The sequence below is a fragment of the Equus asinus genome, chromosome 26, assembly GCF_041296235.1.
Source record: "Equus asinus isolate D_3611 breed Donkey chromosome 26, EquAss-T2T_v2, whole genome shotgun sequence".
Lineage (NCBI taxonomy): Eukaryota > Metazoa > Chordata > Mammalia > Perissodactyla > Equidae > Equus > Equus asinus.
Window position 1 is genome coordinate 27,700,209 of NC_091815.1, and position 18,800 is coordinate 27,719,008.

General features: G+C 45.5%; 1 protein-coding gene and 1 pseudogene across 1 annotated transcript; one reads left to right on the forward strand and one right to left on the reverse strand.

The window, feature by feature from the left end:
- LOC123281331 (poly(A) polymerase alpha pseudogene) overlaps positions 1-18,800 on the reverse strand; it is a 296,804-nt pseudogene that overhangs the window by 171,730 nt on the left and 106,274 nt on the right.
- Positions 2,657-18,112, forward strand: LOC106847969 (cell adhesion molecule CEACAM1-like). Its single transcript, XM_044760344.2, has 6 exons — positions 2,657-2,923; positions 3,799-4,158; positions 7,359-7,637; positions 14,077-14,243; positions 15,685-15,716; positions 16,205-18,112. The coding sequence occupies exons 1-4, from the start codon at positions 2,860-2,862 to the stop codon at positions 14,223-14,225; spliced, it is 852 nt and encodes a 283-aa protein (XP_044616279.2). The 5' UTR covers positions 2,657-2,859; the 3' UTR covers positions 14,226-14,243; positions 15,685-15,716; positions 16,205-18,112.

An 18,800-nucleotide genomic window follows, 5' to 3' on the forward strand; every position in this document is an offset into this window, starting at 1 on the left:
CCTTCTCTCAAATACTTTTAACTCATTAATTCCATGATTTTCTCTGAGTACCTATCTCCCCATTACAAGGTAAACTCTGTGATCCCAGGATCCACATGTATCCTCTTCTCTGTGGAGTTCCCAGGGCTCAGACCAAGGCCTGACACATCACAGATGCTCAGAAAATACTCATTAAATAGATGAAGGAAACAACACAACAGAAGCCTGTCATCCCTGTGTGACACCTGGGGGTCAGAGCACATTCTGTATAGACACAAGGGGACTGGTATCAGCATGGGAGGAGGCCAACAGGGGTGTCTCAAGGATGGGCCTCTCCCCTTGTAAAGTCAGGAGGACAGGGGCCTCCTAAAAGTGAGGAGTCAAATCCCCATTCACTCCCAGAAAATCACACCCACTCCCCATCTCTACCTTGTGAGTGACTTCTCTCCCTGGAGAACCTGAGTCAGTGGCCTGTGTGTTTCCTCTTCTCACAGAGACTTGACATGTTACAAACTCTGAATTCTCAATATCAGGTAGACTTACCACGAGGAGAGGAGGGAGCACCACTCTAAGCTCAAAAGAATCAGGGGGTGACTCCCCATCTCCAGGATCCCTAGTCTGTAGGGACAGCTGGCTGTGGTCCCATGAAGGCATTTCACCAGCTCAAGGTAACCCGGGCAATGAGAGGAACTTCCCATCCAGGACAGAACAGGAGAACCAGGATCTGCATTTGCTTTTATCACAGAGGGGCGGAGGGTCCCATGGGGTCCTCCCCTCTCCTAACAGAGGACCCCACGGGATCCCCTGTCTCAGTCTCCAGGTGGAGCTGCTCCAGCTCCTGGGCCTTGGGGTGAGGCCTAGAGCAGATGACACACAGGGACACAGTTGACTAGATGCAACACCCCCGTGCTATGATGGAGGAAACAGGACATTCTGGGGTCCAGCCCCCAGGCCGGTGTCCTCTCCCAAAAGCTTCAAGACATACCCCACCAAGACATCTCAGGAACAGAGAGCTCATCCTGAGATAGTATATCCCCTGGGGAACAATTCTTCTGACACTAGATTAGGAAACCTGTGGATCAACTCTGTCCTCTCCCTGGGCTTTCCCTGCACTGAGATGGAATTAGGCAGCCTGGTATTCCCAAAGCACAGGACCCAAACTTACCAGCCTCTCAGCCTAGAGGTCAGAGCCCACCTCTGTCCAGGGCTCAGGGTCCGCTCACACCATCTGGACCCTGGTCAGCATCCCTGGTGCAGCCCCTGACATTGGACGCAGGTCTCCTCATGCCCTCCAGGGGGCGACCTTGGGACACAGAGACAACACACAGGAAATTAACACATGAATGTGGCTTTGGCTGAAGAGGTAGAGAAGGAGCCTGATTTCCATCCCTCCCTTTAACAGACATTTCTGGGCCCCTCAGACATGCCTGCTCTGTCTGGCCCACTCCTTCCAGGGTCCTCAGAGCACCCTGCCCTGTCAGGGGTCCCTGTGCAGGTCACCACTCCCTGCCTGGCACTACCCATGAGGAAGGCAGGTGAGCATAGGAAAGTCAGCCAGGCAGGGGACAGAGGCCCCCAGGATGGTCAGGGAGCACACGGACAGAATCTGAGCAACAACTCAGCCAACAGACATGGAGAGGGGTATGATCTCCCTGAAGCCTTCCTGGAGGACCATGGATCCCACAGCCAGCTGATCTCCCATGACCCCCGTCCTCTCACCTGGGACATGCAGGAAACCTCCCCCTTCAGACCTGAGAATTGCAGCTCCTGAGACACCAGGTACTGGTTGTCTGTCCTGGAATCAGAGGCCAGGCCGGTGTCACCTCACCAGTCATCACTCAGCTTGCCCCTTTCTCACCCCTAGTCATCTCTGTGACCATCCCGTTGGGAGTAAATCCAACCTTCCCAGAGCATCTGAGGACACTGGGAAGACCCTGGTGCCCAGTTCAGTTTCTCTGTCAAAAGAGATAATCCTCTGGGTTTGGAAACCTCTGAGCTTCTGTGGGGTGCTGAAAGACACCAAACCCAGGACACAGCCAGGCCAGTGCTGGGGCCAGGTGGGCTGTCCTCTGAGGACACAGGGGTCCCCATCAGCCTTGCTATTGAAAGTGCTCCACAGGCCAGTGTGATCAGCATCACCTGAGAGCTTGTTAGATGCAGACTCGGGTCTACTCCACACCTGCGGGTCAGAATCTGCATTTTAACAGAATCTCCTGACTCTGAACAGAAGAATGGGAGAGGCTGTCCCACCCCCACAAAATGGGGTCTCAGCCTTCCTGGGTAGCCACAAACCTGGGCAGCTGCTAAAGTAGCATTTCTTTTGTCACCTAGGCATTCACAGTCCTTACAAATTTCCACAGGTGATTCTGACACAGAGCAAGGGTGACATCCTTGTGACAGGAGTTCCTGATGTAGCCCAAGGACTCCTGCTCTGAAGGGATAAGTCAAATGTGAGAGAAAGGGCTGCAGTGGAGACTGACTATGCACCCTGAGCCAGAGTTGTGGGGACTACCCAGGACACCAATCCCCAGGTTTCTGTTTGTCCAAACAAGGGTGTGTGTGTGTGTGTGTGTGTGCGTGTGTGTGTATTTATGGGATGAATCACAACTAAACAAGGAGAGGCCTCCGCAGTTGCCAGGAAACCAAAATGTAGAAGGAGGACACTAGGGAGGCTGGAATGAAAGGAGGAGAGGGAGGGACCCAGGCAGAGACAACACCCCCAGTGCATATGACCCGTTAGGCATCCCTGCCCCTGGAGGAGGCTCAGCACAGAGGGAGGAACAACAGCAGAGCTGAAGCATCTGGACAGAAGTGTTTGTGAGAGTTTCTGGAGCCCAAGCTCTTCTCACAGAGGGAGGGACAGAGCAGGCAGCAGACACCATGGAGCACCCATCAGCCCCTGCCCACAGAGGGCACATCCCCCGGCAGGGGCTTCTGCTGGCAGGTAAGAGGGGATGATTCCCTGGTGTGGGTGGGAGGATGGGAGGACAGAGACCAGCTGGGGTCTCCTGGGGAGGACGAGGCTCTGAGAGGAGACAGAGGACATCTGTTTGGACCTGAGGGGAGGGAACATGGGAGGTGAGTAGGATGACTGGAGAGGGCTCGGCATCAGGAAAATCTTAGTGAACTGGAATTGGTGAGGGGCAGGAAAACCTCAGTTGCTGTATTTTTTCAGGTTACATTTTGAAAATAAGATAACTATGTCAGAGTGACACTTCCTAAAAAAACATAACCGGGGCACTAAACATTGTCTTCACTAATAAACCTCAGAAACTGACAAATAAACACCACAAAATGGAGGGCCCTGGGAACACTCATTCATACATCCACAGGTGTTTGCAGTCTGTTCCAGGCACTGGGGGAACAACAAGATCAGACAAGTCCCTGCCCTCAGGAACTCACATTCTGTGGGGATGAGGAGAGAGAAGCAAAGAGATCTAGAATGTTATGTCAGGGACTAACAAGTGTCACGCAGGGAACAGAGGAGGGAAAGGTCAGAAAGTGAAGACAGGGGGTCTTTCAGTAGGTGGTAGGGAAGGCATCTCCCAAGGATGCCCCTGAGAGTGAGCAGGGCACTGAGGGCAGGGAGGGAGGGAGCTAGGCAGACACCTGGGGGAAGACTAATGGGAACAGAGGAAATAAGTTCAGAGGGGCTGAAGTAACGGTGGTGATGCTGGTGACCTTGACCAGTGGGAGACACAAACAGGCACACACTCCAAGTCTAAGAGGTGAAGAGACCTGCTCAAGACCCACGGACACATCTTTCCATCCCAATACATAGGTCCAAATATTAATTGATCTCTCTCTCTTCCCTCCCAGTCTCACTATTAATCTTCTGGAACCCACCCACCACTGCCCAACTCACTATTGAATCGGTGCCGACAGATGCTCTTGAAGGAACGGATGTTCTTCTACTTGTCCACAATCTGCCTGAGAATCTTTTAGGCTATGTCTGGTTGAAAGGGGAAGGAATAGATCCCGATCAACAAATTGTAATATATGTGATAGAAACACAAGAAAATACCCCATGGCTTCTATATAGTGGTCGAGAGACAACATACCACAATGGATCTCTGCTGTTCCAGAACGTCACCCGGAATGACACAGGATACTACACCCTACAAGCCATAGACCAAGATTTTAACAATGCAGTGGGAACTGTACAGCTCCGCGTATACCGTGAGTGATTCCTCTCTGACCTCTGGGTGTTGGGTGGGGTGAATTCTACTTCACATACACAGTATTGGCAGGCCTGGACTGTGCCTACATCCCCCTCTGCATTATATCTCATGTTGGGGTTTGAGCATTTAGTGCAGGATATACACAGTGGACATGAACCTCAAAAGATCAGAATACCCTTCCCAGAACCCAGCCCTTACAGAAATTCCCTGCAGAGAGAAGGACCAGTCTGATGGGAGTAACTTAGCAGAGGGAGATCAGTCTCAGTCCAGTCCCATGGGCCCCTCCCCGTGAACATGACCCTAAGACCCTGCACAGCTCAGTCTGGGCCTAGCCTGATGGGCCCCCTGGGATTCTCATAGAGAAGCTCAGCCCCGTGAAGCCTCTGCTCAGAACGCTGTCTGAGGACTCCTGACTCCAGTGACCCCAGGGACCCTGTGCCAGGGTTAGACTTTGGCCTCCTGGGCAGGGATGACTGGGAGCAATGATTTCCTGGCTGCCCAAGTCAAGGCTCCTGAGCTGGACACCAGCCAAGGCTCGGCCCTAAGAGCCACATCTTCATCAGGGCAGAGCCTGATCCTTCACCTGAGACTTAGCATGGAGAGCATAGATTGATAAGGTCTCCAGGCCATTAGCCAACTGCCCTGGAGGTACAGGGACCTCCACAAGATGGTCACCACCCCCAGGAAGGAACAGAGAACCAAACATGCTCTGGGCAGCTCCTCATCCACCATGGATCAGGACCAAGGAGCTCTCTTGAATACCGTTTATTTGGGCAGATCATACATAGTAAGCTTTAGGTCAGGTATTTGGGGATGTTTTAAGATTAATTCTCAGACAACATGGCAATCCAGAGACCATTTACCTGATTTTATTCAGGGGAAACCGAGGCACAGTGACATACAGTCACTGAATCAGGGTCACGCAGACCATGAACAGCAGATCAGAGTCACAGCAAGATCTTTGCGCAGCCACAGCCTCGACCTCTCCACTACCCCAGGGGCCTTATTAGGCATCTATGGACTCTAAGATCAGTTGAGGGATCAGATCCTTTCTTTTTAGGGATCCACAGCTCAAGGTAGATTTTCTGGTCTGGAGAGTAACAGGAAATGGAGATTTAACCTGTTTTTACTCAAGGACTAAATTACCTGCATCAACAATCAAAATTGGTGCCAGGAATGTCCAGGCCTCCCCCTCAGGTGGCCAATCCAACCTCCCTGCACAGGACTTGAAATCCCATATTTGTTTCCTGATGTGTTGGTGTCCCTCCCACTGGAGCATAAAGGAAAGGACTTTGCTGTCTCACTGCCCACTCTACACCTGCAACTAGCACAGGTCCCAACAACTCAATTGCTCTTTCATGAAGGAGGGAGGGAGTGAATGGTCAAGGAATGAATGAACGATCCATTTTCTCTTCATAAACTGGAACCTGGAAGCAGAAGCCTAGGAGGTTATGACCACACTTGTTCCCTCTCTCTCTAGGGGCTGAGATCCATGTTCCAACCCTCTGACCACCAGCCCCTAAGGCCACTCTGAGAGGAGAGTTACATGACTGTGGGGCTTCTCAGCCATGGCAAGGTTTTCAAGGCTGTTCTAGTCCTGCCCCTGGGGAAGCCGTGGGCTTCGGGTGCCTGGAGTCTTTGAAGTCACTTGTAACCCCCATTGCTCACAGCCTTAGACATTTCCAGCTCTCTCTCTGCTCCTTCCATGTCCCTCATCTTCCTCTCCCTTCATTCCAGCTGGGACTGCTCCTGCTCTGCACAACTTCCTGCACTCTTTAGTCCTCCCCAGATTCTCCCGCTAATAGCTGTGGTCAGGCCCATCCTCTGAGGCAACAGTAAAGAACACAGAAATCAGTGGGAAGGCAGCCCCTTGAAGCTCCATCATGAGCCAACTCCTCAGATCACCAGGAGAACAAGTTTCCGCTGTGCCCCCATCCAGGGCTCTTTCCTTCCATGATGTCAAGTGGAACACACCACATAACAGGGTCGTGTGACCCCTCAATCTACTCGTTACATGACTCAACCAGGGAGTCAAAGGCAGAAGGACAGGTCTGCAGTGCCCAAAAACTCATAAGCTCATTTCACCCCTTTGACTCCTGACTCACATCCTCATCCTGGTAAGGATCCTGTTCCTCCAGTGGTTCCTGAGAGCTTCCCAAGGTGGGGCTGGCCAGACCCTGCACCATGTGACTGGTTTACTCCCCATTTGACACACATAGGTCCTCATGATGACACCTTTACCATAGGGTGGGATGCTCTTAGACGGTGAGATCCACCAGCCACTGTCCTTTCACTTAGATGCTGCCCAATTTGGATGAATTTGATCATCATGTTTCCTGAGGTTGAAAGAAAGCCACATGCAAGCATTGGACCGTCTTCCCATTTTGCCTGACTGTCCATATAAATGGATGACGGGGACCTCTTTCCTAAATTTACTAACATAACACATATCATTTCAACTAATTTGCTAACATTCCTTGCTTTATATAACATTGACTTGTCAGACCTGCCCTCAATCAATTCTGTCCTCGTAATAAGACTCGCCAGGCTCTCTCTATCCAGGGAGCCACTGATTGATTTCAAATCCACTTTAGCATCTTCCTTTGATCAAAATGTGACCCTGGTTGGACCTCAGAACTTGTTCTATGATCTTTAGTGCTCTCTAGAGATATTCCTCCAGAAACTGGTCTTAGATCTTTGGGGAATTAATATTAATTTTCAATATAGAAACAGTTTTACTTCTCCTCAGATTTCTGTGCCGTAACTGTGTTTACAAGTGTTCCATGAGGGCTAGATTCCCTCCACTCACTTTCTATCCGTCACCCCTTCTGCATTTGAAAATATCCACTTGTATTTCAGGAAAGATCAACATGGTCCTCACTGCCCTCTGCTGTGGGAGAAAAGACTTTAAAGACCAAGGGCAGAGCAGATGGCTCTGCTGCCAAAGCCAGCCAGCTCCTGTCTGTCCCCATCATTCTTTTCTGGATCATTTCTAGTCTTCACTCTGCTCTACCCTTTATGGAGTCACTGTCTCATGCCAGTCACCATGGAACACCCAGGCAGGCCTGTCCCACTTCATGGCCCTGCAGCCTGAGTGCTGAGCTGACCTCCAGGTTGCAGGTTGGCTGAGAGGTGAAGATGCCTTTGGAGGAATCAAAGGTGCCACACAGGGTAATATTCTCTCTGTTATCTGTGCAGCGGAGTTAACCAAACCCAACATCACATGCAACAACTCCAACCCCGTGGAGCACAAGGACCCTGTAGTGTTAACATGTGAACCTGAGACTCAGAACACCACTTACCTGTGGTCTATCAACAATCAGAGCCTCCCGGACAGCACCTGGCTGGAGCTATCCTCGGACAACAGGACTCTCACTTTACTCCGTGTCACAATGAATGACACAGGACCCTATGAGTGTGAAACCCGGAACCCAGTGAGTGCTCGTCGCAGTGACCCATTCTACCTCAATGTTCTCTGTGAGTAACTTCTGTCCCTACCTGACCCAGGCTGTCTGCCCAAATCCACACTGCCAGAGGCCAAGCTACATCCATCCCTCTCAGGTTCAAATAAACAGACCCTCAACCCTGGACACCAGGCTGGCCATGAATTCCCGTATGAGGCAAATCTCGGCATGCCCAGCCTTGAGCCAAGACTAGGATGGGTAGAAGAAACAGGTTAATGTCTCAGACTCAGGATGAGTGGACACAGAGGGGTCATGGTTGGGAGTTTTTAAATCAAGGTTGTGACCTGGCTCAGAAGGATACTATGGCACTTGTTCAGATCAGGAGCATGCCCCTCCCTCTGATTACATCACATGCGGCTTTATTCTCTTTGCTACAGATGCCCCAACCATTTTGCCCTCAGACTCTTATTACCATCCAGGGGCAAACTTCAGCCTCTCTTACCATACACCTCTAACCTGCCCACACAGTATTCTTGGCTTATTGATGAGATGCTCCAGCAATCCACACAGGAGCTCTTTATCACTGCGAATGACAGTGGATCCTATACCTGCCTTGCCCATAACTCTGTCACTAGTCTCAATAAGACCACAGTCAAGACTATTACAGTCTCTGTTAAGTGACTCCCTGGCCCATCAGCCCTGGGGTCTGGGGTGGAGTTCTGTCTGGACTTCAGAAAAGAGCCTCTAGGGAGTTATTTCCCATCCTGTGTCCGTGGACACAAGCAAACCCCAAATCTCTCCCTGAACCCTCCCACTTCATCTCTGTAGACCATTCTTTGCCATCCTCTGATTTCCCAGGGCAGATGTGTGTCTAGCCTGGAATGTGGGGAGAGGGTTCTCTCAGCCCCAGAAAGCCCCACATAGTGGAGGTGACTTCACAGAGGAAGAAAAAAAAAGGCCCTCCTGCTCTTGGCTCGCCTTATGACTGGTTCTGCTCTGATGCCATCTGTGGTGGGACAGGGCCATGTAGAGGAGGTACATGGGGGGTCTCTCACCAAACTGGCCAAATTGTGCCACCCATTGATACCAGATCCTTTCTCAGGCCAGGATGCAGACAAATGGGAAAAGAGAGAGCCTCAGTGAAGACTCCTCTGAGCTGTGTCCTCGCTCTGAGGTCAACAGCTGTATGACACTATATGACACCAACACTTACATATACCAAAGGAGAACAGTGAATGATGGTGCACACTTGGAAAAATAGGTTGGTTCTTCCATGAAGTCCCTTCATGGGATGGAAGGAGCAGAGCCAAAAAGTTTATAGTTTATACAGAGAGCTAAGAGTACCACCTTTTTGTTAAAACTGTGACCACTTCTTTCTAGAGATTTCCTTCTCTCTGATATTTAATCCACAGGCCAGGAGCTAAAAGTTCTATTCAGGCAGTGAAATCCTTTAGAATGGAACTTCTCCAGGTCCTAAGGTCATGAGGACTGGCTGGGCCATGCTCCTTATCTAATAAATTATTTAACAAAAAAATGCCTTCACTTCTCTATTTAAAGTTACCATACTAAAGAGCAAGCCTGATCACTCATAAAGTCACAGAAATATCTAGCAAAGGGTCACAAAAAACCCAACAGGAGAAAAATTCCACCTGCTGATGAGGAGGCTGGATACGTGGGCTGAGAAGAGGTTCCTGGTGCTGATACTTTGGAGATGTCCACGGGAAACAAGCTAGGGTCATCCCGGGGTGATCTGGGGGTCAGAGAGGAGGGGCAGCCCTCTCCCATTGGGAGGGAGGATGCCAGGGATTACCAGTGTGAGGTGTCCAACTTGATCAGTTCCAGAAAAAGGAACATCCTCAGACAATGTGAAATGTAAGTGACCACTTGCCCCATCCTGCATCTTCCTGGCAAGATGATTCCACCAATGTTGTGTGAAATGGATAGAAGTCACAGGGGGCAGAATATCAATCAAGAGACCATTGCAGTAAACAAAACAGCAAAGTAGTTAAGAGCTCAGTCTCTGAATCAAATATACTAAGTTTCTTATCATGGGTCTGGCATGTACTGTGTGACATTTCACCTGATTCTTTTTTTTTTCTGTTACCATTTTTTCATGGTAAAATATTTTGTGGTAAAATGTTCACATGATTTACCATTTTAACCATCTTTAAGTGTACAGCTCAGTGGCATTAAATACATTCATATTGTTGTGCCAGCATTACCACTATCCATGTAGAAATTTTCCATCTTATTGTAGTAAAACTCTGTACCCTTTAAACAATAACCCCCCACTTCCCCACCCCAATTCCTAGCAACCATCATTCTACTTTCTGTCTCCATGAATTTGATTATTCTTGGTACTTTGTATAAGTGGAATCATACAGTATTTGTCCTTTCACGTCTGGCTTTTGTCACTTAGCATAATGTCATCAGTGTCCCATACATATTGTAGCATATATCAGAATTTTTCTCCTTTTTAAGGCTGAAAAATATTCCCTTGCATGTACATGTCACATTTTGTTAATCTTTCATCCATCTGTGAACTTCTGCTTTGTTTCCACCTTTTGGTTGTTGCTAATAATGCTGCTATGACCATGGGTGTTCAAATATCTGTTCAAATCCTTACTTTCAATTCTTTTGCATATATACCAGAAGTGGAATTGCTGGATCAAATGGCAATTCTTTGCTCAATTTTCGGATGAACTGCCATACCATTTTCCACCATGGCTACACCATATTGCATTCCCACTAGCAGTGCAGAAGTTCCAATTTTTCACATCCTTGCTGTCCTGTTTTCTTTTGGGGGATTTTTAATAATAGCCATCCTAATGGGTATAAGGTGGAATCTCACTGTGGTTTTGATTTGCATTTCCCTAATGATTAGTGATATGGAGCATCTTTTCGAGTGCTTATTGGCCATTTGTATATCTTCTTTGGAGAAACGTCTATTCAGTTCCTTTGCCCATTTTTAAACTGGGTTGTTTTTTGTTGTTTTGTTGAGTTGTAATAGTTCTTTATATATTTTGCATGTTAATTCTTGTCAGATATAGGATTTGCAAATTATTTCTCCCATTCTGTTGGTTGTCTTTTCACTTTCCTGAAAATGTTCTTTGCTGCACAAAAGTTTTTAATTTTGATGAAGTCCAATTTATCTATTTTTTCTTTGTTGCCTGTGCTTTTAGTTTCTTATCCAAGAAATCACTGCCAAATTGAATGTCATGAAGCTTTCACTCTATGTTTTATTCTAAAGGTTTTGTAGTTTTAGCTCTCACATTTAGGTCTTTGATCCATTGTGAGTTAATTTTTTGTATATGGTGTTAGATAAGAGTTCAACCTCATTCTTTTGCCTGGATATAAAGTTTTCCCAATTCATTTGTTTTAAACATAGTCCTTTCTCCATTGAATGGTCTTCATAACCTTGTCAAAAATCATCTTACCATATTTTGAAGGATTTATTTCTAGATTTTCTATTCCATTGGTCTATATGTCTGTCTTTATGCTAGTACCACACTTTTGATTACTGTAGCTTTGTAGTAATTTCTGGAATCAGGAGAAGTGTGTCCTCCAACTTCTTCTTTTTCCAGATTGTTTTGGCTATTCAGAGTCTCTTGAAATTCCACGTGAATTTTAGGATGCATCTTTCTTTTTCTGCTAAAAAATGTCATTGGGATTTTGATAGCGATTGCACTGAGTGTGATCACTTTGGGTAGCATTGTCATCCTAACATTATTAAACCTTCCAATCCACAAACATGGAATGCCTTTCCATTTATTTTTGCCTTCTTTTACTGCTTTCAGCAGTGTTTTTGTAATTTTTCAGTTTTTAAATCTTTCACCTCCCTGGTTAAGTTGACTCCTAATTGTTTATTCCTTTTGATGCTATTGTAAATAAGATTTTCTTAATTTCCTTTTCAAATTGTTCATTGTTCGTGTATAGAAACACAACTGATTTTTACATGTTGATTAGTATCCTGGAGCTTTGCTGAATTTGTTTGTTCTAAAATTTTTTGTAGGATCTTTAGGATTTTCTACATATAAGCTCATACCATCTGCAAACAGAGATAATTTTACATCTCCTTTCCGATTTTGTTGTCTTTTCTTTCTTTTTCTTGACCAGTACTTCCAATACTATTTTGAATAGAAGTGGCCAAAGCAGGCATTCATGACTTGTTCCTGATCTTAGCAAAAACTTAAAAGTCTTTCACCATCGAGTATGATATTAGCTGTGGGTTTCTTATACACAGTTTGTATTATGCTGGCTTAGTTTCCTTCTATTCCTAGTTTGAGTGTTTTTTTCAGGAAAGAATGTTGAATTTTGTCAAATGCTTTTATTGATTCAATCTCCTCACAAATTATAGGTCTATTCATATTTTTTATGTCCTTATGATTCTATCTTTATAGGTTTTGAGTTTCATAGAATTTGTCCATTTATCTAGGTTGTCCAACTTGCTGGCATACAATTATTCATAGTAGTCTTGAAATTCTTATTTTTCTGTAGAATTGGTAGTAATGACTCCACTTTCATTCCCGATGTTAGTAATTTGAATCGTCTCTCATTTTCTTAATCTAGTTATAGGTTTGTCAATTTTGTTCATTTTTTTTGAAAAATCAAAAAGTTTTTTTGGTTTTATTGATTTTCTCTACTGTTTTTCCATTCTCTACTTTATTTATCTCCACTCTAATCTTTATTATTTCCTTCCTTCACCTAGCTTTTGGCTTAGTTTGTTCTTCTTTTCTAGTTCCTTAAGTTGTAAAGTTAGGTTGTTAATTTGAGATCTTTCCTCTTTTTTAGTGTAAGCATTTACAATTATAAATTTCTTGCACAAGATTCTTAACTTCTCTGAGACTTAGTGTTCAACTGAAAATTGCAATAAGAGTACAGTCGGCCCTCCACATCCACAGTTCTGTATCCACGGATTCAACCAACTGAGGATCAAAAGGCTTACTATAGTTGCATCTATACTGAACATATGCAGACTGTTATTTCTTGTCATTATTCTCTAAATAATACAGTATAAGAACTATTTACCTAGTATTTATATTATATGAGGTATTACAAGTGATCTAGAGATGATTTAAAGTATATGGGAGGATGTGCATAGGTTATACTCAAATACTACGCCATTTTATAAAAGGAATCTGAGCATCCACAGATTTTGGTATCCACGGTGGGGCAGAGGGTGGAATCCCGGAATCAGTCCCCCATGGATACTGAGGGATGATTGTACCTGTTTCATGGTATTGTTTTAAAGACTTAACGTAATATTCAATTAAACCTTCCTCAAAATGCCACATGCAGAGGATGTTTCATAAGTGTTAGCTGCTATTATTACTACTATTATCATTACTTCCTATGACATCAGGAAGTCCTAGAGTCAAGGACTACCTGATTCTAGATCCACCTTTTACTAGAAATATGACTTTGGATAAGTTTTTACACCACTGTAACTCTGGTTTTTTCATCTGTAAAATGGAAATAATGTCTATGTGATAGCTTTATTACATGAATCAAATGAGATATATGTAAATTATATAGCATAGAGCCTGGCACAGAACCTCATAATAATTGCTAACGTTAGCATTATTCATCAGTCTTGAGCTGAACGGTAGGCGGCAACAGAAACGAAAAAGAAGAAATACATGTGAAAGGAAATATATACTGAGGGGAGTGGAGGTATAACACAAAAAACCACTGGGACATGATTACTGACTAAATGTAGGAGAGAAAAAAAGTTGGGTGTAAAGTTTTCATCCTGAATTATAGCCAAGATAGGATGAGACATACAAGACCTTTATTGGTGAAAATGCCTGTAAAGGAAAATAGAGCAGTAGTAGGAGGATCCTAGGAGATTCCTCAGACCACAAAGCATGATCTCTGTGAAGGAGAAAGAGAAGGAAGGAAGCTTTAGCTTGCAGTGCAGTTCTAAGAGAGTGTCTAGAAGTCTGACAGGGAGTCCTTGAGCTAAAGTCACCCATCAGGGGAAAATCATTTTTCACACAACTGAGACTGCTTTCATACCCTGGCCTGGAGCCTGTGGGAAGGGTGGTCACTGTGCATTGAATGGTGATGGTGAACAGAGATGATGAATTCAGAGTGCACTAGCCCAGGCTTTCTGTCAATTAAGTCCCCACCACAAGAGACCTGAGAGGGAAAAATTCATGGCTGCCACACCTGGTACACAGAGAAAGATGCAACCATGAAAAGGTGGGAAGTTGTAACATACAAAAAGAGCCATCAGCCTTTCTCACATATCCAGAGCCTTCAAAAATATCTGAGTGCAGAAGGTCCAGGAGGGAATTGAGGCAAGTCTGACCACCAACTTAGAAATACAGTGAGAGAAAAAATTTGCAGGGACATAGCTGGCTAATCACCTCACAGCAACCTTCCCACAGAAAATGTATTCCTTGAAGGAACAAGCAGAGACTACTCCATGTTGAGAGATGTTTCCCAGCGTATGCCCACTGTAAAATAATGTCAGCTTCAGCCATTCTTCTCTTTTCTTTCCATGACAGATGATCCAACACAAAGAAATTCTGCTGGCCTCCCAGCTGGGGCCATTGGTGGCATCATGGTTGGAGTCCCAGCTGTGGTAGCTCTGATAGCGGTCCTGGTGTACTGCCTGTGTATGAGAAAGACTCGAGAGTATTATGGCCCTTTTTAGAGTTTTGCTTTCTCAAAGGTGAGCCACCATGATTGGGAGGGAGAAGGAGACTTCAACTTTCTCTCTGGGCCTGCATCTGCTCCTCCTCTTTCCTAAATTTCTGCTTCTCAGCACTAATTCCTGCAGCTCTCTTCTTCCCTGGTCTTCATGCTTCCTATACCCCGCTGTCTGTTGGACATGACTATACCAGTCCCCATCTGGTTTAGAGGGGGCAGATCCAATTATGTTGCTCTGCTCCAAGTCAGGGAAGCCAAGGTCCAAGAAGGAAAACAAATTAGGAAAGTAAAGGAGGGGCAGGAGAAAGCGAGTCATGTGCTCTGGGGACCATAGCAGCAGGAGAGACAGTTAAAAACAGGAAGAGAACCTAAGAAAAAGCAGAAACAACCAAAGGCCTCTTATGCAATAAATAAAGTGAGAAAAAAACAGCATCTACTTATGAAAGGAGAAAGGTGTCAGGGTAGAAATAGGCTCAGAAGCAGTTGATGAAGAATGGACCTAAATGTGCACATCCAGCAAACAGGAAAGGAGTAAACACTAGGTGGAATCATGGGTATACTGAGGAAGGAGGCCCTGAGTGGAAAGGCAGTACCCACCATGGTATAAATGAACATTGAGGAGTCCCCAGGAATTATCTGCTGACAGTGTCCTTCCTCATTCAAAGAAGAAAGATCCTATGCCTGGAAAAAGCAGTCATGGTGTCTAATATTTATTTAGGGCAAGTTACCAGCGTGATCTCACAGAGGACAAACCCTCAGCCTCCAAGCACAATAAGTAAAGCCATTCACCCAGTGAGAGCTGGTATGTTTCACCACATGCCCTGCCCCAGCAGGGAATCCTGGATCCCTAAACCACTCCTTACATTCCGACTTTTGAGGGGATCTCCACTTCACAACCTTAAGTTGGCATAGGTCCTCACACCCTTCCTAGCCATAACATATTCCCCTGACACATAGCTCCAGGAGAGATACTCACTCTGCCTAGGCCAGGCAGGCCTGAGTAAGATGCATATGTTCCCAGGAGTCATTTTCTCATCCTTCCTCCTTCTGCCTCCTGCCTCTTCACAGATGGAGGCATTGTCCTTTGGTGAGACTTTCCCTGTCTTGTGGTGCTCTGGGTGCTGTGGGCCTCAATGACCCTCCTTGACACTGAAGACTGTTTCTGAGAAACACATCAAGGAAAAAATCAAGGCATTGTGGCCTGGAAATCTTCAGAAGTGGACTGAGCCCTGCTCTAGCTCTACTCCTGCCCCTCCTCTGGTACTAATGCCCTGGATTTAGACCACACCCTCTGGGGGAAGTCAACTCCTTAAGTGATCATGGGCCACCTCCCCACTTTACCTTTCCACCACCTGCCACCTCCTTCAACTAGAAATCACAACAGCTTAGGAACACTATCGTTCTAAGGCCATAAGTCAGCTTTGCATTTCCATGGGTTGATAACTCTTCTTTTGCTTCCCCAGGTCAGGGCCACTCCGACAACTCCTCTAACAAGGTAAGCACAGACAATTTCACTGGTTCACTTTCTCATGGAAATATCTCTGTATAGAATGGGTTATTCTTGAAGACACCAACGTGAGACCAGGTTTGGGTCAAAGTTCCTCGATAGAGCAGCAAAGAAAGAAGTGTCGGTAATGACTCCCATGAGTCTACCTCATTGCAAGCATGTGGACTTTGGAATTATCCCCATGCTGTGTTTGAATCCTGGCTGAGACTCTTAGTAGCTCTGTGATCTTGGACAAGTAGCTTAACCTTTCTGATCCTCAGCTTTGTCATCTGTAAATGGGCATGCGAATACCACAATCTCTCTCTTCCAATGATCATTCAGAGGATGTTAGCAAGCAGAAATCATGGGTGATAAAAGCCCTTTCCAAAGCTAAAAATTTCAAAGTGGTGATAGCACATGGTACTGGATTCACACTAGACCAGGTGAGGGCCTGACCTATGACACTGATTTAACTGATCGATGCTCATGCCTTTCAGATGGATGTAGTTCTTCCCTGAACTTCAATGTCCAGGGATCAAAGAAATCAACTTCAGCCTCCCCACCCCCACCAGCCACAGAAACAGTTTATTCAGAAGCAAAACAGAAGTACTGCAACCTGCCCTGTTCGCTGCACTGCTGACTTACTCCAAGCTTCTCATCCTCATCACTGGAAGGATCCCTTTACCCTCAAGGAAAAGAGAAAGAAGCCTCTTCCCCCCCTCAACTTCCAAATGAGTCACCTCCAGGCTGCCCAGTCACAGCCCCTCCCTTCAGTGACAATACATGAAAAGGTACAGCCAGGAGTCTGTAGGAAACCCAACCTTCCTAGTCTTTGAAATTTGGCAAAGCAGACCTTAGGAAAGAGTTGCCAGAACCTCCCACCCCTCCCCCTCTCCTGACCTAGACTTGTTTTAAACCTGCCCATTCAGAGCACACTCACCTTCCTACCTTAGTCCTGTCTTATCCGAGTCTAACTTGAATTTGCCATAACCTTGAGAGATATGTCCTTGTCTGCTGAAATGCACGTGCCTGAAAAGAACAGAGGAAAAGGAAAAGGAAAAGCTTCTTCTATCCCTCTAAAGCCCAGGTTGAACCCACCAGACACAGGAAAGCAAATGTATAACCTGTTCTGAACTGGGAAATTCTACACCTTTATCCACTGCAAGGGTGTCTACGTGTAGGGCCAGGACCTAAGCACCTTGCTGCTTGGCTGGAATACCACCTAACCCTTTGGCAAGCCTGTCTTCAGAGAACTCACTAGAAGCAACTAGGAAAACTATTTGCCAAGGTCCATAGGCAAGTCTTAATGGAAAATGCAAAAAAAAAGGGACACACGTTTTAATCACTTTAAGAGCTTTATTTAAGTAAATGCCCACAGAAGGAGGGGTTACAACTTTAGGGAGGAGGCAAGTGTTACCAGAGACAATCTGCTGAGAATTTGGGAAAGAAATCAGAGAGCTACCCTTCAAATATTATTTAAATGATTGTTAAAGAATGCACAATTTGAGGTAGTGGGTTTTTCCCTGTTCTCTGAGACAATCTGCCATTTTAATTTTTGTAACTGCTTATTTATGTGAGGGGGTTATTTTTACTTAGCTTAGCTGTGTAAGCCAACCCGACTGCCTTAGGTTAAAGAAGCCACCAAAACCCCTCAAGTCCCCTTGACCAGGAGCTCCTCAAGGCTTTTATGTCAGGGGCTCCAAACAGAAAAGAAGAAGCTGTTTTCTTCATTCATGGCTAGAAATGGATCTAACTCAGTTTCCAGGCATCTCAGGCCAACCACCAGCCTCCATTGTACCCCATGTGTCTGCCTGTGCATGTCCTGTCTGTCTGCCCTACTCCTTTTCTCAGGAAACCTCGACCCCTGCCAAGGTGCATTTGGTCCTTGAGAAGTGGGAGCACCTTGAAGGGGACATTATCACTCCTGCCACTGGTATTGTTTATAATCTAGAAAGCTGAACTGGTGCTGACGCCCTTAGGACAGATGGGGAATATTATAACAGGATCTTAGGCATCTTGAACAGCCTCTGAAATTTCTTTCATCTCATGAGGTCTATGAGTCCCAATGTGTCTTAGGATAAAAGGAAGGCAAGAGAAGGAGGGGCAAGTGCACTTCCCACCCAGCCACCTTCTACACAGATGGAATCTCTTTGGGGCTGTTGAGAGGAAGGTTTTATTCAATACTAATTACTTGATGTCATGCTGTGTCTAAGAGACCCCTCAAAGTTAGGAGTTCTCTGTGCTCAGGTACCTCTTTCAGGGTTTTCTATCCCTGACACACACTGTATAGACTTCCCCTCATCCACGTTATTCTGTGTTATTTAATTTTGTTTAGCTAAGGCCACTTTGGAATTATTTGTAAATGTGCTCTATATTTATAATAAAAATTATTTATCAGACATCAACATGCTGCCTCACAGTTGATACTGCTTTAGACAATGACTTTTTTACAGTCAGAAGCAAGAGAAATGACTTAACTGGGCATCAGAGTAAGCCTATTTCTAAGTCTACAGATATTTGATCTAGTGATCGGAGAATTACCTAAATAAATTACCTAAATTACTTGCACACCTGCTAACAAAGTAGGTCTATCTAGAACGAACAGGCCACAGCTCCAACCTGCCTGAAAGAAAATGCCCATTTTTCTCCCACAAAGATAATTTCACGAGGAAGATTTCAACCAGCCTCTTCCTCAGGGACAAATAACCTTCCCACACAGGTGGCTCCGGTGAATCAAATGCAGTATTACAGCTTTCACACATGAGAGTCTCCACAGGTTCAGTCATATAAAAACCACTCTAGCACCATCTATCTTCCTTGTTCCAAGTTCCTTCAGAGGGTCAGATCTCTTCTGACATGAATAAACTTCATTTATTAATTCCACTAAGCATTAACCTATTATCTCATTTCCTTTACTTCCAAGAAATTGAAACATATGTGCTGTCTTTCCCCTTCCTCATCACCTCATTTCTCCTGGGCCTCTGCCGGAGTGCCTCCAGACCCAAGACTGCTAGAAGCAGCATAAAATCAGTATCCATCTCTTGGTGAAATTCAAAGATATTTTCACGGTCCTCACTTGTTCTCTTTTACAAG